General features: G+C 36.2%; 1 protein-coding gene across 2 annotated transcripts in view; it reads right to left on the minus strand.

Moving 5' to 3' along the window:
* The window catches only part of LOC119073049, a 243,173-nt gene that overhangs the window by 192,541 nt on the left and 27,773 nt on the right, over positions 1-22,859 (minus strand). Inside the window, exons 1-2 of one of the 2 annotated variants that reach the window (XM_037178364.1) lie at positions 5,280-5,908; positions 225-698 (exon numbers count right to left, since the gene is read on the minus strand). In XM_037178364.1, the coding sequence (XP_037034259.1) occupies positions 225-698; positions 5,280-5,303 (498 nt within the window). In that variant the 5' untranslated portion in view covers positions 5,304-5,908. Of the gene's footprint in view, positions 1-224; positions 699-5,279; positions 5,909-22,859 lie in introns of those variants that run through there. The other variant, XM_037178363.1, reaches the window with a different exon arrangement.

A 22,859-nucleotide genomic window follows, 5' to 3' on the forward strand; every position in this document is an offset into this window, starting at 1 on the left:
ACAAGTTTATGGCTTGAACATTCAAATGCGAACATAAATAAATCTCAAATAATCAATGTTCACAATTATTAAAACACAAATGTATGTAATGTAACCGAGGTGAAGCACAGAGCGCGCACACACAGTCTCCTGCACCACTGTCATAATATATATATACGAAAAATGAAACACGAGAGAGAAATGAAAACCATCGAAAAACAATAATAAAAATCCGAAAAACTTACCTCAAAACCATGGGAATCGCTGCTAGTATCTAATATTTCTTCTCTTGTTGTTGAACAATCATAAGCCATAGCAACATTGCCGGCATCTTCGTCTGATGTCGTCGTTAATTCTTCATCATTTGGTTGATTTATTAATTCACCGATTTTCTCTTCAGCACTGATTTCATCTAAATACCATGAACTCGTTGCACTCTGCTGGCTAATCGGTTCGTGATGGGTAATTGGGTCTTGATTGTCCGTATGGCCAGATGTGGTGCCAATTATTGCATTTTTACATTTCTTCAAGTAGGACCGAACTTTCGATTTACTGCGACGGATTTCGGAACGCGCTATGGTTGTGGACGAGCCCAATTCAACGTCCACCGAAATGGCATCTTCCAGTCCAGCCGCTACGGCCGACAGCGATGAGAGATCAGTTTTCGATGGTTGCGTCCATGACGATTCAGATTCGGTGGGTTTAGTAAACGGTTTAACCTGCGGGTTTGAAGAAACAAAATTTAAAAGTCATTTCAAGCGACAGAAGGTATGATAACTACAGTAATGCAAACTCAGTTCAGGCTTGGATATCTAATAGGCAATCGAAATTAGTATGATCATCACTAGCATTCCATTGCACATATGAGTGCTACAGTAGTGAACATACATCTAAGGTTAATCCTCCAATCAATTCAACTTTAGATCGGCCCGAGGGGAAAACTACGCGAGCAAACTCTGTCCCGCCTACTTCCATTAATGCATGTATTGACGTACAATGGTACAATTTCCTTCTATTGCTCACCAATAGCAAATAGCAGCTGTTCCAGTATTATCTCGCGTAGTTTCCCCCAGTTGGCCTGTTATGTTAAATCTAAAGTTGATCTGTTGAGGAAGCACCGAATAATACAGAGAAGGTAGTTGATGTCGACTGCAAGTCGCACCACCTTCGAGATTTCTATGAACTAATTTTGAGGCAGAATTTGATCTTGGTATCGTCCAACGTTGGAAGTCCTTAAAAATTAATCATTGAGAGTTACAAGTACTCGAGAGTTATGAATTTTCGATCGCTACGAATGCAGAAATTCGCAACCGAAATGTCCATTTCTGTGCAACTTAGTCGAGATGTCCGTTTCTGCTCAATGAAAACCTTAAGCCAGAATTTCTGTTTTAATTACCCATAAGTTATAAGTGTGAATTTACACACAAACACATAACTCTACGAGTTTCTTCGCATTTAATAGTGCCGCTTTATACCTAATTATAAATACATCAGTGAGGTTTACTATTTAATTTATCCCTTTTAACGCAAACCAATCTCCACATCTTTTCTCCAATCATCATCGTAAATAAAATTCAACAATAAATTACAATAGCAGCAAATTAAAGTCAAACGAGTCATGTTCTACCTCTAACTTTATTTCGAATAAGAAAGGTGAAATACCCTCTTCTTCCATTCCATTTACAGCGTATACACATCAAAACTATAAAAGTGATATTATTGAACAAACAAGAAAACCAATAATATGATACGCTAAGAACTCTTCTTGTGAACAGCGCCTAGCCACACGTTTTATGATTTCTTTGCGGGTGGTTTGTCTGGGAACTCTTTGAAGAAAAAAAAACACACTTAACGACTTGTTGTTGTCTTGAGTTAATAATAACAAAAAAAAATTCGAATGACCACGACACAAGCTCATAGACAAAAAGCATTTAAAACGATATTCGTTTGCTTTTGGCATCGGTTTGTGAATAATTTTTATTTTATGTTCATCTTATACACAGTCAACTGGTTGAGAAATGTCTTGAGTGTTTTTTCGCGCAAAGTCAATTCGAAAAACATCATGTGTCGCCTGGAGTGTGGTTTTTTAATTATCGGATATCGTTCGGAAAAAAGTGCTAAAAAAATCTTGTTTTCTATTGTTTACATTTTTCGGAAAATTGAAAAAGATATTTAAGTATAAGTACGAGATGTTGTATGCAGTATACAATACAGTGTTCACCATACTGAGGATGAATGAGGTCGAGGTAGAATTAAATATTTTTGCAAACATCGCACAAAACGTTGTCACCCACATCCGAAGATAAAATACCCAAACCCAGCCCAAACATCGTCGTGTTTAATTGCCAAACTTTGAGTTCGTAAGTTCAATACTTCAATTGTTAACACCATTAAATAGGTCGGTTAAGAGTCTATGTAAACGTTCAGACAACCATTCTGTTTATAGCAGTCGTGTCGTTGAACATGATTCATAATGCCTACACTCAGCTCAGATACAAAATTCTTGGTTCTACAACCACTCAAACCAAGTACGTTGTAGTTTTCACAAAAACTTAATAAATTTACCCAGCGCCAACGTTTCATGAAAATATACATGCCCTTCTCATTTCCCGCGAATTCTAAGCCCATAACACAACAAAAGTTATCTTCTTAGAATTTAGAGAAAAAATCAGGGAAAAAATTAAAATCGCTGACGCCAGGGCTGTTACTACAAAAAAGGCACACACAGGTTTCATGAAGTAGCATAAATAATATAAAGCTTGAAGTCACCCCCTCGTCCTATTGTATATGGTTATTTGTCAACCTAGGAAAAAAAGTCGCTACGCTCGCCACAAGTCACTGGTAAAAATGAACGTTTAATCCATGTGGCACACCATTTTGTAATAACCAAGTTTCTACCATTTAAAAAATGTCTTTAAACATGGTTATTGCAAAATACTGCTGAAATAGTTATTTACGTATCTGTTGTGGACAATTTTAGGCAATTTCGCGAATTATAAAATAAACCGTCCACAACAGATGCGTAGCGTATACAACTTTTCATGCTGAGGGCCTAAATTACGAGAAACATTCTGTAATTTTTGCCCAAGAAAAAATTTATTTTTACAGTGAAAATGTAGTGAGAAGATTGCGTTTTGTCTCCCTGATGACAATTCAGGTGAGAAAAATTGTATTTTCTCACTTCTTGTTTTTCCCATGGGGTGAACAAGAGGTTTTTTTTTCTCTTTGCAAGTGGCATTTTGTTTTGATTTTGAAAATTGATGTGTTTGTTTCGTGGATAAAAACGGTTATTCCTGCCACCCAGGGATCAAATAGTCCTTTACATTGCATTTTACATAACTAGTGATAAAAATACGAAAAGTAAAGTTTTCGTGTGAACTTTATTGATCCGAGGCGAGGCCGAGGTCAATAAACACACGAAAACGAGAATTTTAATTTTTATCCAAAGTTATGTAATGGCTTTCGCATGCTGAGAGCGTCAAAAGTAGTGCTTAAAATATACGGTTTCCAACGCATGTAGCATGTCTCGCTTCGCTCTGGCTACAAACTTTGGGTTTTGTTGGAATTTTCTTCTTTCTCCCCTAGTTCTTTCTACATTCTTTCCCGTGGGTGATACATAATTGTTCACAACAAAGATATCCGTAGCTGAGCTGAGGTAGAAAAATGACTGAATTCTCACCTAAGTTGCGAAAAATAATTCTCCTTTTACCCTACTATCATCGACATTGAGATCACCATGTACAGAGGATTGAATTTAAATTCGTGTTAGTTCCACGTGCTAATTAACTTCACGTGTCAATATACACAAAAGGGGAACGTTTCAATATGTCACGTTGCTCTTTCTTCCGGCAAAAAGTGGAAAACATTTTTCACACCCCCTAACAATATTATCACCAGAAATAGAATTCTGCAAAAAAGATGTATCGCATCCCAATAAAAGTTAAAAGGCAAATTGATTCTGTTCACCATACCATCGGCTGGCAGTATAACAAAATCGATTATAATATCAGAGAAGTATTCAGGCACACGGTGTGTTGTGTATAAAATACTTCAAACGAAAGGAAACAAAATAAAAAATCAATTTTGTATAACGGTTGTTCGAACGATATGACCACGATTCAGTATTGTATGTTATATACCTTAATGTAAATGATAGTGACGTAGGTCAGGCTTGGATGCATAAATTAAATTTGTTGAATGGTGCCACACACATCGCTTCGGAATCGTTCCACCAGAATATTAAAACAAAAAAAATAATAATGGGTGATATACACACCGTGTGTGTGTGTACATTTTGTTGGTGGAAACGATATGACCATTTGTATGCGACATCATTTATCGCCGATAAATTCTATATTATAGAAAATCGAATGCCATTGTTAATATTTGTTTTGGGTCACATGATGTTCGTGTCGCTGGTTAGGTGTCCTTTTTAAATATTTTAGTGGTTCACGTGTTTTTTTGGGTCAAGATGTCTACAATTATAGAATTGAAATCGGTATGGGTGTAGGCTATTTTGGTTGTTTCATTTTTTTTAAACACGATTTTGAATGCACGAGGCATAAATTGGGCTCACAAGTCCTTGAGCCACAATTTTTTTTTTCATAATTCATTCAAAGTGTGTGAGTGCGCTTATATTAGGGGGTAGTTAGTGCAGATAATTTTGATTTAATTCTTTGGAATTTTCCTAATTGACAGCACAATGACGTAAACGATACTCGATACAGGAACTCTGAGACTGGGCGACCTCATTATAGAGTGGAGTGGATTATGTCAATCTGTGCCATATTTTCTCTTGAATTGGTGAGATAATTTGTCTCAGAACTAACATATCAGCGGTTACTTGAAATGAAAAGATGGCAGGTTTAACATACGTTCTAACGAAATAACTCCAATGGAAGCAACACCCTTGACAAAATTTTCGAGTCACAAAAACTTCCGAATTTCTGTGATTTGAGCATCCCTACACTAATGTTATGTCAAGAAATTATTGGATTAAGTCGATTAATCCCATAAACTCATTCGACACTTCATTTGAACACACAAAACCCATCCATGAACACACAATTCACCTGTATGAACACCTAATTCATTTGCTCGAATGGCGGTTTTATGTGCGATTTACATGCCGTTACCATCAAAATTTTATATCAAATTTGTGGCCCAATATTCTGGCAATTTATTATTCAAGCCCATAAATGTGTAGTGGGTAAAAAAAGCTTGATTAAAAAGTCTAATGAAAAATGCAAAAATGGATTCGTGAAATTGGTTTTCGTTCTGTTTTTCTTCTCCCACCTTACCTTCTTTTTACGTGTTAGGTACATGATGGAACATTTTTCAAATTTAACATTCCATTCCAATGTTTTTGGCTCTAAGTTTAGTGAAAACACACAATCGAAATTTGCATTTATCGATTTTCTTCCTTGTTTTTGCTTAGTCCAATGGAAAATTCACTTATTTTTTGCACTTCTTATCACACAATGTTTGTTTATGCAAAAACGGAGAGAGAGAAAACGAACGATAAATATTAAGGCGTATCCTTGCGCCCCAAAAAAAAATTGTTTATTTTCTTCCGGAACACGACAACGAAATTTCAATTTCACAAATTCAATTATCACCAATTCCAATAAATCGAATCAGATCGTGGAATTGCAAACGAAATAACAATAAGCCTCCCGGTTAAAATATTTTTATTTTCCTTTCAAGCACATCATAACCAATCGATTTGAATTGATACGTAATACACGAAACGGCGCTTGAAGGTGACTGGGAATAATTTCGTTCACTATATTCATGATATACCGATATGACAATAAGAATTTCTTTTTCTAAATAGCCAAACAATGAACTTATCACTATACCACATAGAGGTTAGTCGTTGGTCTACTTTTTTTTAATTTTTCTCTCAAAACTTCTCGGATTCCGTTTTATGACAATTTAAGTTAGTCAATGAACAGTCGAGTACTATCGTTTTTTCCACCAAAAAGGAATCTCAATCAAATTATAACCAACAACAGAAGTTATATTGTAAACCCCTGAAAACGGATACAACTGCGACTGCGTCGGTATTGGGGATAATAAACGTGGAAAGAAAGGAAAAACGAAAATTTTCAAAATATGTTCATGATGTACCCGAAAATGTGTTTACACAACCATAAGAAGACAATAAGGCAAAAACGAACAAATTGCTGCGTCTATTTCTCAAATGGTATGAGTCATCTCTGATGGATGACAAATATTATGTAATCGCTGGTATACACAAGATAACTTTCAAATCTCTGAATAAATTACGGTCCATGTGTAATAGATTCACTGTTGAAGTCACCCACCAGCACGATGTGTGTTTATAAATGAATGATACTTGATTTAGATAAGAATACAGACAGTAAGGATATTTGTTTCAGAGCGCCAAAATTGGTGTTCTTTGTTAATATTATACCCTAATTAAAGTGTACAGTTTATTGGCTAGGCTCGGCTGTGCCATTTGCCTCGATCGGGATTTAGTATAGGATCTACTGATGGAAAAGCGTTTTCTTCCTGGAAATGTGACAGTTTATCTATTCGAAATTTTTTTCAAGATTTGACCGCATCTATATATTGAAGGCAACCTGATTGAAAAAATCGTCCGAAATCATTTTCCCGCTCACCCTCGATGAGTGAGATGACAAAACTTTTTGGAATATCTCATATGAAAATCCAGTTTTTTATTGCCTACTCCATGCGAAAGTTGACCATTACACAGCAGGGTGCGAAAATGATCCATTGCATGAAGAATATTTTCGGCTCATTTAATAATAGACTTTCGCTTGGGGAAGGCAATAAACCAGAATACATTGTCCTGAGTGTAGCAACAAGAACCCATTTTGTATGCAGAAATCTCTCAGTCTCCAAATATCATTTTTGATTACTACAGAACTGTAAAGACTTCCCGGCTTCCAGAGAACTAGGTTCCAGTAATCCCACACTTTTTCCATGACCTAAGGATTTGCTTTTAAAATATTGAAGATGAAGATTGTGAGTCTTTGCTATTCATTTTTATTGTTTAAGAAAAGCTTTCATTGTAGTCTACTCAAATACTATGCGAGAACTGGACGTCGATGGCCAGTTCCACATTCCCCAAATAAACTATTGTAATGTGCTGCAGCCTAACATTATCTGCGGTTGAAACGCTTCAACGAGTGAATTTACACGATATGGTGAAGTCTAATCTCTCAAACAAAAACTTAATGCAACCATTCAAACAACATTAGAAACGTTTTTAAAAAGCTCAAAAGCTCCCATCAAAAACGTTGTTATTAGACGTCGTCTAATCAATTTCTAATACCACAGCGGCCTCTCCACAATTTCGTTAGGATTATTACAAATATGACCCGTTGCACGTGTATAATATTGTACGATGTATACAATCGTACTGAAAAGCTCGATCAATTGTTTGAATCAGTTAGACTGCGAGTACGGGTGATTGGCATGCATAAACAACAAGAAAATGCAATCGTTCAAACTGAATTTTTGAAAACATGCCAATAACATCATTTTTAACGCAACATAAATTACTGTTTATAGTTTACCTACATGCGCCTCTATATACATACACGGCTAATCGACGGGCAGTCGAGAGCATAAAAAATATAATTTGTTATTAGAATCTAAAAAGTAAATGGCATCGGTATCGACGACATTATACAACATACGTATAACATATAGTACACATAGTTCTAGTATCAGAAAATTTTGTTTGAAAATAAATTATGGGCTAGGCATTTGGTTGAACGTGAATAATTGAGTGAGAGAAGAAAAAATGACGAGGAAGTCGTTTATTACAGTCATATAAAATAGGGTTCGCGTATTGTTCATGTTCATTTGCACTGGATATGTATATTACCTGCGATGGTCGATTTAAAAAAAAAGACTAAAATTAGAACCCACCAGTGTGTAATGCAACTTCATTATGCTAAATTGGTGAAATGTGAAATTGTTTCAATATTTTGTGTGTTACATTATGCTCTCCATCCATTCGATGTGTATTATTTTGATGAATTGATTTATTGACAGGTATAGCCGTTGGTGTCTCGTTGAATGATTCTAAAAACAAGATAATATTTCAGCGTTCGTATACACAGAATGGTGACGACGTCTTTGTAACAGGTCTAAAGTGAACCAACGCGAGGCTATTATTAGTAATTGATTATTTTGATCGGAAAATGATTAAGTAAATTGATACTTTTCGGTTAACAAAACGGCTCGAAAACTCACTTTCTTTTAGCGTTTAGACTAGGCATTAGCACTTAAAATGGACAGCGATATTGTTTATTTTATGAGATATATAATACCAATCGTTGTTGTTGGCGCATTAAAAATTTGTTTTCCTTTTATTATTTCCATGTAACAACACATATCACATTATATTGTTCGCATAACCTAGAGCAAGCAGATTTTTTGGTTTGTTGGTGGAAGAGGCGATTATCATCTTAAGATATTTAACGGGTTACGTAACAGACCTCTTATGAGTGTGATGTTAGAAAAGTTTAGTGCAATTTGTTGTTTTCGAAGACTTTCTGATAAGAGCTTCTGGCAGCGAACCAATTTTTAATTGAAATTGAAAAATATGGCAAATTTTTAGATGTGGAAATTGTCTGTGCCAGCAATCAATTCATTAAGTTGCATTTTCAATGTATATTGCTGAGAACTTTTCCAGTAAAACTTAGTTTACCAACTATATTTGTATTATGGTCAACTGGTCAAATCTCATGAAATTACATCACCTAATCGAAAAAATTGAGATACAGTCTAAAAAAAATTAAATATCTAAAATCCCTCTGGGTTGCTCCCTTGACACCTTTTTTTAAGGCCATGACTTTATTGTACAAGTTTGAACTTTATTTTACTTAAGCTTGATTGCATGTATAAGACAGCCAGCTTTTTGGTTTTTTTTTTTGTGTGGACAGTCAGCTCGAACGAAGCAATTTGTCATGTCTCGAGGTGAGGATGTGATGGGAAAGCAGACTCTGTACAAGGAATTAATGATTGGAATTCAATACCAGTGAGGAATCCTCACTGAGGACGAGGATGGCGAGCCTGTTTCAGAAAGAATGTGTGGACTTTTTTAATGGGCGAAGTAGACCAACGATACCTGAGTAAATGTTGCCTAAAGCTCTTTATCGGCTTCAGTTGAGTTGGTTTGTTCCTTACTTCAGATAAATGTTACATTTTAATGTTAACTCCGTTTACAAAAAGTTCACCATTTTCATTCATTTTTGCCTCCATTTACGATGAAAAATTGAACACGAAACACGACTCAATTTTGTATAAGAATTTGCCTAGTATAATGGGAGAAAAAATGATGAATAAATGAATCTACCAATACTGTGGCGGCTGGTATGCCAAAGGTGTGGATTAACTCGTAGCCTCTGGTGGGTGAATAGTTTTTAAATTTGTTGCCATTGAGGAAAAGATGAGTGCAAGTATCTCGGGCTGAAACCCTCAGACAATTTTACTCATCTGGACAGGAGACAGCAATTTACTTCCCTTGTATAGTAACCTACTAATATTGGCTATTTGCAACAAAGGAAAGTTGTGACAAAAACATATCGCGGACATAATGTCATTACTAAGTACACATCATACGTAGAAAGCAACGACATCTGTTAGTCGTGAAAACCACCACAACGACTAATACGTTGAAGAAGAACGTAGGCTGAAATTTCATGAGTTGGTAACACAAATTTGAACCCGTGCGGTGAAATGTCAATTTTTTTTTCGAAACGATATGCCGCTGCAATACTGTAGCATTCTCACATGAATTTAACAAACAGTTTCAGATGCACCACAACATGAGAGCAGTGTTGCCAACTGATAATTTTTTACACAACGAATACAGGGTTGAGGTAACATCGCTTCAGATAAGCCGGCTTAAACCAATTTTCAATATTGCGAGCAAGAAAACGTCGCACAACTGTATTTCTGATATAAGTTTATGCAAACGAATTTTGACAGTACACGGAAGCCAGTCAGTGCTACCAACTCACAACACTGACTTTCGTGATCAGAGAAACGATCAACAGGTGGCGCTAATAGTTTAAACCACTATATCTGTCAAAAAATTACGCAAAATGGAAAGCAGTGCTACCAACTGTTTTTAAAGTAATTGAGCTGTTGAGAACCATCATTCAGTGTTCTGACCTTGTCGAGTAAAGTCGATTAAAATCTTTTTCTCTATTTTTTGGCGTGATGCAATAAACTTTGGAAAAAAAAATTAAAGAAAAAGCAAAGAGTGTTCAATAGAAGCAAAAAACTTTGAAAAAAAAATTGAAGAAAAAACAAAAAGTGTTCAGTTGAACGAGTTAACTTTTGAATCATTCATAACAATCTGGTGCACGAATCCTTTCAATTTGAGCAAGTGACATGGGTTACGATGTGGACCGTTTCGTTGGTGGCGTGATGGACAACGAACTTCTGTGCCAAATTTGCGCATCGGTTCTGCAAGATGCCGTGGAGACGCCGTGCGAGCATTTCTTTTGCGTGGAATGCATAAAGAGTTCGCTTTCATTAAGGAAAATTTGTCCGATCGATCGACAGCCATTACGGAAGACGCAACTTAGGAAGCCGAGCCGACTGCTTCGTAATTTACTCAGCAAGCTGGAAATCAAATGTGATTTTGGTAAGTATCCCTAAATTTTCTATCTTCACGTTTTCGTTTGTCGTGACGCAATCTTTTTTTTTCGTTTCATTTTAAAGAGGAGCATGGATGCAACATGGTCGTGAAATTAGAAAATTTGGCCAACCATCGAAGCATGTGCAACCACCATCCGGATACTGAAATTACTTGCAATAAAGGATGCGACCTGCCAATCAGACGCCGTGATCTAGCAAGCGATTGTTTGGTCCATTTAAAAAATAAAATGCATTGTCAGGACGACAAAATATCACATCTTTCGAAGACAGCGACCGATCAGCACACCCAGAATGAAGACCTCAAAGCAAAGATTAGCAGAATGCAAAACATGGTATTCACGCATGTGGATGAGATCACAAGACTTAACAAATTGGTTGCCGTAACACCTATCAGCAAAGTGAGGCTACTTTTAGATACGGACACGAACATTTTTCAAATTTTTGAAAATATGAAAACGCATCATAGCCAATGCATCTTGGAAAAGGAGGACGACAAATCAGGCAACGCGGTTGCACAATTAGTTCATGAATTGGAACCGTCTAATCCGTTCAGTTTGTGCGTACTGAACAGTGGGCCTTCGATGGCCATGGGATTTGCAGGTAGATGGTTATCAGGAAGCCCGAATCTTGACACATGTTTAGTTTATTTCAATGATGGAACTGTACGGTTCTGTAATGAAATAATCCATACCGGTGACGCATGGAAAGAGGGTGACCATATTAGCTGTGACATAAATTTTCTAGTAGACGGATCTACCAATTCGTTGAGCAACAGCAGTAACAGTAATAGGATCAGACGAATTTCCTTTTACAAAAATTTCAAGAAAGTATTTACTGTTCAGTCGGTAGAAATTGTTATATATTATCCAACTGTTGTTATTGGATCGCTTTGAATTGTGAATAAGGAGATTAAATCAATTGTGGACTTTAGTTTGCCTTGTAAATTTGAGACAATCAATGTACAAAATAGTGTGCCATTTTCAGTCAATTTTTTGACAGTAAAGTGATTAAAAAATTAGTTTGTCAAACCAACCCATGTGTATAACTTCCAAGTAATATTTATTGTATTTTTTAGCTAGTTTTACATTTGTTTGATTAATATAAAAAATTGAATAAAATTAAATTAAATTTACAAAAGAAAATTTTTTATTTTAACGAAGCACCAATAAATGTCTGAATCTCTGGATTCTGGATTACAGAAATACTCTCTATCCTTGAGACTTACTCCCATTACAAACCCTTATAATAGTGTTCGAGAACAAAGGTCGCAGATCAAATGTTTTCCATCTTGCGAAATCGAAAATATCACACAAAAATCTGCATCTGTGGACGGATGGAGAAAATTATGCGATTCCTTCAATCAAAAATATATCGTGCCATTGAGAAGTTCTGACCAAAAAGCCAGCAATTGAGGTTCCGATCAAGTTCAGACCGACCTGATTCAGTTCAGGTTCGCGTGAACCTGACCCGATTTAGTTGAGGTTCGCGTGAACCTTACCAGATTTGAATCGCGTTCTCCTAAACCTAATCTGATTTAAATGAGGTTGTCTCATTTATGGTTCAGTTAAACCTGAAAATTGTCCGAACATTTCTGGTTAACCTGAAATTATCAGACTTGAAAATAAAATTTCAGGCTCTGTTGATTAAAGCTCAGGTCAGGACAAACGTGACTTGTTTCGAGCTTTACGTACAATGAGAAAATTAGGTCATTTGATTTTGATTTGACGACCTAAAACGTTTCGGACACTTTTTCTTTGAAAAAATCTTGGACCAAAGTCTCATTCTATTTTTAAGGGATAAGAGGAATGACATGCATTTTTTTGCGAATTTACGTTGAAAAATTGAACACGATTCAATTTTGTATAAGTATTTGCAAATTTTGTATAAGGATTGCTCTAGCATAATGGTAGAACAAATGATGAATGAATGAATGAATCTAACCAATACTCTGGAAAATCACCATAGGTGGATAATATGTCAATGTTGTGGATTAACTCGCAGCCTCTTGTTTGGTGAATTGCATTGGTTTTAAATTAATTGCCATTGAGGCATATATGAAAAGAAGTTTACGAGGGAGGTAATATGGATCTTCCGCATTCTAGACTCTTTACCGCGCTCGGAAGATAAGCTCAATACAATAAACGGAAAATAATTTGTTACTTCGTTTTACAATGAGTGAATTTACCTCGGGCTGAAGCCTTCATATAATTTTACTTATCTGGATAGGAGACAGCAAATTACTTCCCTTGTATAGTAACCTACTAATATTGGCGGTTTGCAATAAAGGAAAGTGGTGACAAAAACACATAGCGGAAATAATGTCGTCACTAAGAAGTACAAATCATACGTAGAAAGCAACGACATCTGTTAGTAGTGAAAACCGCCAATACGACAAATATGAAGAAGAAAAACATAGGCTGAAATTTTATGAGTGGTAACAGTGATTTGAACCGGTGGAATGCCCAATTTAGTTCGAAATAACGTGGCGCTGCAATACTGTATCATTCTTAAATGAATTTAACAAACAGTTTTGGATGCTGCACTAGATGAAAGGAGTATTGCCAACTGAGATTTTTTTTACCCCACGAATACAAGGTTGAGATAACATCGCTTCAGATAAGCCGGCTTAAACCACTTTCCAATATTGCGATAGAGAAAACGTCACACTGCTGTATTTTTGATATAAGTTTGAGTTTTCACATCATTTGAGTGACATCTGAAATATTGAATTTGTAACCGATAAAAGTAAACGACTGTATGAATCTGTGCTACCAAATCACATAAATGCAAACGAAATTTTACAGTACACAGTCAGTGCTACCAACTCACAACACTGACTTTCGTGATCAGAGAAACGATCAACAGGTGGCGCTAATAGTTTAAACCACTATATCTGTCAAAAAATTACGCAAAATGGAAAGCAGTGCTACCAACTGTTTTTAAAGTAATTGAGCTGTTGAGAACCATCATTCAGTGTTCTGACCTTGTCGAGTAAAGTCGATTAAAATCTTTTTCTCTATTTTTTGGCGTGATGCAATAAACTTTGAAAAAAAAAAAATTAAAGAAAAAGCAAAGAGTGTTCAATAGAAGCAAAAAACTTTGAAAAAAAAAAATTGAAGAAAAAACAAAAAGTGTTCAGTTGAACGAGTTAACTTTTGAATCATTCATAACAATCTGGTGCACGAATCCTTTCAATTTGAGCAAGTGACATGGGTTACGATGTGGACCGTTTCGTTGGTGGCGTGATGGACAACGAACTTCTGTGCCAAATTTGCGCATCGGTTCTGCAAGATGCCGTGGAGACGCCGTGCGAGCATTTCTTTTGCGTGGAATGCATAAAGAGTTCGCTTTCATTAAGGAAAATTTGTCCGATCGATCGACAGCCATTACGGAAGACGCAACTTAGGAAGCCGAGCCGACTGCTTCGTAATTTACTCAGCAAGCTGGAAATCAAATGTGATTTTGGTAAGTATCCCTAAATTTTCTATCTTCACGTTTTCGTTTGTCGTGACGCAATCTTTTTTTTCGTTTCATTTTAAAGAGGAGCATGGATGCAACATGGTCGTGAAATTGGAAAATTTGGCCAACCATCGAAGCATGTGCAACCACCATCCGGATACTGAAATTACTTGCAATAAAGGATGCGACCTGCCAATCAGACGCCGTGATCTAGCAAGCGATTGTTTGGTCCATTTGAAAAATAAAATGCATTGTCAGGACGACAAAATATCACATCTTTCGAAGACAGCGACCGATCAGCACACCCAGAATGAAGACCTCAAAGCAAAGATTAGCAGAATGCAAAACATGGTATTCACGCATGTGGATGAGATCACAAGACTTAACAAATTGGTTGCCGTAACACCTATCAGCAAAGTGAGGCTACTTTTAGATACGGACACGAACATTTTTCAAATTTTTGAAAATATGAAAACGCATCATAGCCAATGCATCTTGGAAAAGGAGGACGACAAATCAGGCAACGCGGTTGCACAATTAGTTCATGAATTGGAACCGTCTAATCCGTTCAGTTTGTGCGTACTGAACAGTGGGCCTTCGATGGCCATGGGATTTGCAGGTAGATGGTTATCAGGAAGCCCGAATCTTGACACATGTTTAGTTTATTTCAATGATGGAACTGTACGGTTCTGTAATGAAATAATCCATACCGGTGACGCATGGAAAGAGGGTGACCATATTAGCTGTGACATAAATTTTCTGGTAGACGGATCTACCAATTCGTTGAGCAACAGCAGTAACAGTAATAGGATCAGACGAATTTCCTTTTACAAAAATTTCAAGAAAGTATTTACTGCTCAGTCGGTAGAAATTGTTATATATTATCCAACTGTTGTTATTGGATCGCTTTGAATTGTGAATAAGGAGATTAAATCAATTGTGGACTTTAGTTTGCCTTGTAAATTTGAGACAATCAATGTACAAAATAGTGTGCCATTTTCAGTCAATTTTTTGACAGTAAAGTGATTAAAAAATTAGTTTGTCAAACCAACCCATGTGTATAACTTCCAAGTAATATTTATTGTATTTTTTAGCTAGTTTTACATTTGTTTGATTAATATAAAAAATTGAATAAAATTAAATTAAATTTACAAAAGAAAATTTTTTATTTTAACGAAGCACCAATAAATGTCTGAATCTCTGGATTCTGGATTACAGAAATACTCTCTATCCTTGAGACTTACTCCCATTACAAACCCTTATAATAGTGTTCGAGAACAAAGGTCGCAGATCAAATGTTTTCCATCTTGCGAAATCGAAAATATCACACAAAAATCTGCATCTGTGGACGGATGGAGAAAATTATGCGATTCCTTCAACCAAAAATATATCGTGCCATTGAGATGTTCTGACCAAAAAGCCAGCAATTGAGGTTCCGATCAAGTTCAGACCGACCTGATTCAGTTCAGGTTCGCGTGAACCTGACCCGATTTAGTTGAGGTTCGCGTGAACCTTACCAGATTTGAATCGCGTTCTCCTAAACCTAATCTGATTTAAATGAGGTTGTCTCATTTATGGTTCAGTTAAACCTGAAAATTGTCCGAACATTTCTGGTTAACCTGAAATTATCAGACTTGAAAATAAAATTTCAGGCTCTGTTGATTAAAGCTCAGGTCAGGACAAACGTGACTTGTTTCGAGCTTTACGTACAATGAGAAAATTAGGTCATTTGATTTTGATTTGACGACCTAAAACGTTTCGGACACTTTTTCTTTGAAAAAATCTTGGACCAAAGTCTCATTCTATTTTTAAGGGATAAGAGGAATGACATGCATTTTTTTGCGAATTTACGTTGAAAAATTGAACACGATTCAATTTTGTATAAGTATTTGCAAATTTTGTATAAGGATTGCTCTAGCATAATGGTAGAACAAATGATGAATGAATGAATGAATCTAACCAATACTCTGGAAAATCACCATAGGTGGATAATATGTCAATGTTGTGGATTAACTCGCAGCCTCTTGTTTGGTGAATTGCATTGGTTTTAAATTAATTGCCATTGAGGCATATATGAAAAGAAGTTTACGAGGGAGGTAATATGGATCTTCCGCATTCTAGACTCTTTACCGCGCTCGGAAGATAAGCTCAATACAATAAACGGAAAATAATTTGTTACTTCGTTTTACAATGAGTGAATTTACCTCGGGCTGAAGCCTTCATATAATTTTACTTATCTGGATAGGAGACAGCAAATTACTTCCCTTGTATAGTAACCTACTAATATTGGCGGTTTGCAATAAAGGAAAGTGGTGACAAAAACACATAGCGGAAATAATGTCGTCACTAAGAAGTACAAATCATACGTAGAAAGCAACGACATCTGTTAGTAGTGAAAACCGCCAATACGACAAATATGAAGAAGAAAAACATAGGCTGAAATTTTATGAGTGGTAACAGTGATTTGAACCGGTGGAATGCCCAATTTAGTTCGAAATAACGTGGCGCTGCAATACTGTATCATTCTTAAATGAATTTAACAAACAGTTTTGGATGCTGCACTAGATGAAAGGAGTTGTCGAATATTTTCCTAATCTTTTCCTTCTAGGGAAATACTTCTAGTCTAAGTTTAAATGAATACTCGTAGACTGTTCGTTATTGAATGATTTATTTTTCCCAAATGCTCTGGTATTTAACAGACTGGCTAAGGGTTCTGAGACCCTTTTCAATTCAATAGCCTTCTTAACTTAATGATTTTAATAAGAATTTTACAAGTGTTTTTCCTGGCGAGTGAGTGATTTTCTCATTCATACAATTTTTCACAGGAGTATTGCCAACTGAGATTTTTTTTACCCCACGAATACAAGGTTGAGATAACATCGCTTCAGATAAGCCGGCTTAAACCACTTTCCAATATTGCGATAGAGAAAACGTCACACTGCTGTATTTTTGATATAAGTTTGAGTTTTCACATCATTTGAGTGACATCTGAAATATTGAATTTGTAACCGATAAAAGTAAACGACTGTATGAATCTGTGCTACCAAATCACATAAATGCAAACGAAATTTTACAGTACACAGTCAGTGCTACCAACTCACAACACTGACTTTCGTGATCAGAGAAACGATCAACAGGTGGCGCTAATAGTTTAAACCACTATATCTGTCAAAAAATTACGCAAAATGGAAAGCAGTGCTACCAACTGTTTTTAAAGTAATTGAGCTGTTGAGAACCATCATTCAGTGTTCTGACCTTGTCGAGTAAAGTCGATTAAAATCTTTTTCTCTATTTTTTGGCGTGATGCAATAAACTTTGAAAAAAAAAATTAAAGAAAAAGCAAAGAGTGTTCAATAGAAGCAAAAAACTTTGAAAAAAAAAAAATTGAAGAAAAAACAAAAAGTGTTCAGTTGCACGAGTTAACTTTTGAATCATTCATAACAATCTGGTGCACGAATCCTTTCAATTTGAGCAAGTGACATGGGTTACGATGTGGACCGTTTCGTTGGTGGCGTGATGGACAACGAACTTCTGTGCCAAATTTGCGCATCGGTTCTGCAAGATGCCGTGGAGACGCCGTGCGAGCATTTCTTTTGCGTGGAATGCATAAAGAGTTCGCTTTCATTAAGGAAAATTTGTCCGATCGATCGACAGCCATTACGGAAGACGCAACTTAGGAAGCCGAGCCGACTGCTTCGTAATTTACTCAGCAAGCTGGAAATCAAATGTGATTTTGGTAAGTATCCCTAAATTTTCTATCTTCACGTTTTCGTTTGTCGTGACGCAATCTTTTTTTTTCGTTTCATTTTAAAGAGGAGCATGGATGCAACATGGTCGTGAAATTGGAAAATTTGGCCAACCATCGAAGCATGTGCAACCACCATCCGGATACTGAAATTACTTGCAATAAAGGATGCGACCTGCCAATCAGACGCCGTGATCTAGCAAGCGATTGTTTGGTCCATTTGAAAAATAAAATGCATTGTCAGGACGACAAAATATCACATCTTTCGAAGACAGCGACCGATCAGCACACCCAGAATGAAGACCTCAAAGCAAAGATTAGCAGAATGCAAAACATGGTATTCACGCATGTGGATGAGATCACAAGACTTAACAAATTGGTTGCCGTAACACCTATCAGCAAAGTGAGGCTACTTTTAGATACGGACACGAACATTTTTCAAATTTTTGAAAATATGAAAACGCATCATAGCCAATGCATCTTGGAAAAGGAGGACGACAAATCAGGCAACGCGGTTGCACAATTATTTCATGAATTGGAACCGTCTAATCCGTTCAGTTTGTGTGTACTGAACAGTGGGCCTTCGATGGCCATGGGATTTGCAGGTAGATCGTCATCAGAAAACCCGAATTTCGACTCATCTTTAGTTTATTTCAATGATGGAACTATACGGTTCTGTAAACAAATAATCCGCACCGGAGACGCATGGAAAGAGGGTGACCATATTAGCTGTGACATAAAGTTTCCTACAAATTCGTTGAGCAACAGGAGTAAAGGTGATAGGATCTCACTAATTTCCTTCTACAAAAATTTCAAGGAAGTATTTAGTATTCGGTCGGTAGAACTTACGGTATATTATCCAACTGTTTTTATTGGATCGTTTTGAATTGTGAATAAGGAGATTAAATCAATTGTGGACTTTAGTTTGCCTTGTAAATTTGAGACAATCAATGTACAAAATAGTGTGCCATTTTCAGTCAATTTTTTGACAGTAAAGTGATTAAAAAATTAGTTTGTCAAACCAACCCATGTGTATAACTTCCAAGTAATATTTATTGTATTTTTTAGCTAGTTTTACATTTGTTTGATTAATATAAAAAATTGAATAAAATTAAATTAAATTTACAAAAGAAAATTTTTTATTTTAACGAAGCACCAATAAATGTCTGAATCTCTGGATTCTGGATTACAGAAATACTCTCTATCCTTGAGACTTACTCCCATTACAAACCCTTATAATAGTGTTCGAGAACAAAGGTCGCAGATCAAATGTTTTCCATCTTGCGAAATCGAAAATATCACACAAAAATCTGCATCTGTGGACGGATGGAGAAAATTATGCGATTCCTTCAATCAAAAATATATCGTGCCATTGAGATGTTCTGACCAAAAAGCCAGCAATTGAGGTTCCGATCAAGTTCAGACCGACCTGATTCAGTTCAGGTTCGCGTGAACCTGACCCGATTTAGTTGAGGTTCGCGTGAACCTTACCAGATTTGAATCGCGTTCTCCTAAACCTAATCTGATTTAAATGAGGTTGTCTCATTTATGGTTCAGTTAAACCTGAAAATTGTCCGAACATTTCTGGTTAACCTGAAATTATCAGACTTGAAAATAAAATTTCAGGCTCTGTTGATTAAAGCTCAGGTCAGGACAAACGTGACTTGTTTCGAGCTTTACGTACAATGAGAAAATTAGGTCATTTGATTTTGATTTGACGACCTAAAACGTTTCGGACACTTTTTCTTTGAAAAAATCTTGGACCAAAGTCTCATTCTATTTTTAAGAGATAAGAGGAATGACATGCATTTTTTTGCGAATTTACGTTGAAAAATTGAACACGATTCAATTTTGTATAAGTATTTGCAAATTTTGTATAAGGATTGCTCTAGCATAATGGTAGAACAAATGATGAATGAATGAATGAATCTAACCAATACTCTGGAAAATCACCATAGGTGGATAATATGTCAATGTTGTGGATTAACTCGCAGCCTCTTGTTTGGTGAATTGCATTGGTTTTAAATTAATTGGCATTGAGGCATATATGAAAAGAAGTTTACGAGGGAGGTAATATGGATCTTCCGCATTCTAGACTCTTTACCGCGCTCGGAAGATAAGCTCAATACAATAAACGGAAAATAATTTGTTACTTCGTTTTACAATGAGTGAATTTACCTCGGGCTGAAGCCTTCATATAATTTTACTTATCTGGATAGGAGACAGCAAATTACTTCCCTTGTATAGTAACCTACTAATATTGGCGGTTTGCAATAAAGGAAAGTGGTGACAAAAACACGTAGCGGAAATAATGTTGTCACTAAGAAGTACAAATCATACGTAGAAAGCAACGACATCGGTTAGTAGTGAAAACCGCCAATACGACAAATATGAAGAAGAAAAACATAGGCTGAAATTTTATGAGTGGTAACAGTGATTTGAACCGGTGGAATGTCCAATTTAGTTCGAAATAATGTGGCGCTGCAATACTGTAGCATTCTTAAATGAATTTAACAAACAATTTTAGATGCTGCACTAGATGAAAGGAGTATTGCCAACTGAGATTTTTTTACCCCACGAATACAAGGTTGAGATAACATCGCTTCAGATAAGCCGGCTTAAACCACTTTCCAATATTGCGAGAGAGAAAACGTCACACTGCTGTATTTTTGATATAAGTTTGAGTTTTCACATCATTTGAGTGACATCTGAAATATTGAATTTGTAACCGATAAAAGTAAACGACTGTATGAATCTGTGCTACCAAATCACATAAATGCAAACGAAATTTTACAGTACACAGTCAGTGCTACCAACTCACAACACTGACTTTCGTGATCAGAGAAACGATCAACAGGTGGCGCTAATAGTTTAAACCACTATATCTGTCAAAAAATGTACGCAAAATGGAAAGCAGTGCTACCAACTGTTTTTAAAGTAATTGAGCTGTTGAGAACCATCATTCAGTGTTCTGACCTTGTCGAGTAAAGTCGATTAAAATCTTTTTCTCTATTTTTTGGCGTGATGCAATAAACTTTGAAAAAAAAATTAAAGAAAAAGCAAAGAGTGTTCAATAGAAGCAAAAAACTTTGAAAAAAAAATTGAAGAAAAAACAAAAAGTGTTCAGTTGAACGAGTTAACTTTTGAATCATTCATAACAATCTGGTGCACGAATCCTTTCAATTTGAGCAAGTGACATGGGTTACGATGTGGACCGTTTCGTTGGTGGCGTGATGGACAACGAACTTCTGTGCCAAATTTGCGCATCGGTTCTGCAAGATGCCATGGAGACGCCGTGCGAGCATTTCTTTTGCGTGGAATGCATAAAGAGTTCGCTTTCATTAAGGAAAATTTGTCCGATCGATCGACAGCCATTACGGAAGACGCAACTTAGGAAGCCGAGCCGACTGCTTCGTAATTTACTCAGCAAGCTGGAAATCAAATGTGATTTTGGTAAGTATCCCTAAATTTTCTATCTTCACGTTTTCGTTTGTCGTGACGCAATCTTTTTTTTTCGTTTCATTTTAAAGAGGAGCATGGATGCAACATGGTCGTGAAATTGGAAAATTTGGCCAACCATCGAAGCATGTGCAACCACCATCCGGATACTGAAATTACTTGCAATAAAGGATGCGACCTGCCAATCAGACGCCGTGATCTAGCAAGCGATTGTTTGGTCCATTTGAAAAATAAAATGCATAGTCAGGACGACAAAATATCACATCTTTCGAAGACAGCGACCGATCAGCACACCCAGAATGAAGACCTCAAAGCAAAGATTAGCAGAATGCAAAACATGGTATTCACGCATGTGGATGAGATCACAAGACTTAACAAATTGGTTGCCGTAACACCAATCAGCAAAGTGAGGCTACTTTTAGATACGGACACGAACATTTTTCAAATTTTTGAAAATATGAAAACGCATCATAACCAATGCATCTTGGAAAAGGAGGATGACAAATCAGGCAACGCGGTTGCACAATTATTTCATGAATTGGAACCGTCTAATCCGTTCAGTTTGTGTGTACTGAACAGTGGGCCTTCGATGGCCATGGGATTTGCAGGTAGATCGTCATCAGAAAACCCGAATTTCGACTCATCTTTAGTTTATTTCAATGATGGAACTATACGGTTCTGTAAACAAATAATCCGCACCGGAGACGCATGGAAAGAGGGTGACCATATTAGCTGTGACATAAAGTTTCCTACAAATTCGTTGAGCAACAGGAGTAAAGGTGATAGGATCTCACTAATTTCCTTCTACAAAAATTTCAAGGAAGTATTTAGTATTCGGTCGGTAGAACTTACGATATATTATCCAACTGTTTTTATTGGATCGTTTTGAATTGTGAATAAGGAGATTAAATCAATTGTGGACTTTATGTTGCCTAGGAAAATGGAGACAATGTACAAAATAGTGTGCCATTTTCAGTCGATTTTTTGACAGTAAAGTGAATAAAAAATTAGTTTGTCAAACCAACCCATGTTTATAACTTCCAAGTAATATTTCTTGTATTTTTTAGCTAGTTTTACATTTGTTTGATGAATATCGAAAATTGAATAAAATTAAATTAAATTTACAAACAATTTTTTTTTATCTTAATGAAGCACCAATAAATGTCTGAATCAATGAATTCTGGATTCTGGGATACACTCCCTACATATCCTTGAGACTTACTCCCACTAGAACCCGTTCGAGAACAAAGGTCGCAGATCAAATGTTTTCCATCTTACGAAATCGAAAATATCACACAAAAATCTGCATCTGTTACCTGATGACGGGAAACTTATGCAATTCCTTCAATCACAAATATATTGTGCAACTGAGAAGTTCTAAAAACCAGCAATTGAGGTTCCAATCAGGTACAGGTCGACCTGAGAACGTTCAGGCTAAGCTGAACCTGACCTGACGTTAATCAGGTTCACCAAAACCTTGACCTAATTTGAATGAGGTTGTCTCATTTAAGATTCAGTTCAATCATAAAAATTTCCTTCGAACATT

The sequence above is a fragment of the Bradysia coprophila genome, chromosome II (genome assembly GCF_014529535.1).
Source record: "Bradysia coprophila strain Holo2 chromosome II, BU_Bcop_v1, whole genome shotgun sequence".
Lineage (NCBI taxonomy): Eukaryota > Metazoa > Arthropoda > Insecta > Diptera > Sciaridae > Bradysia > Bradysia coprophila.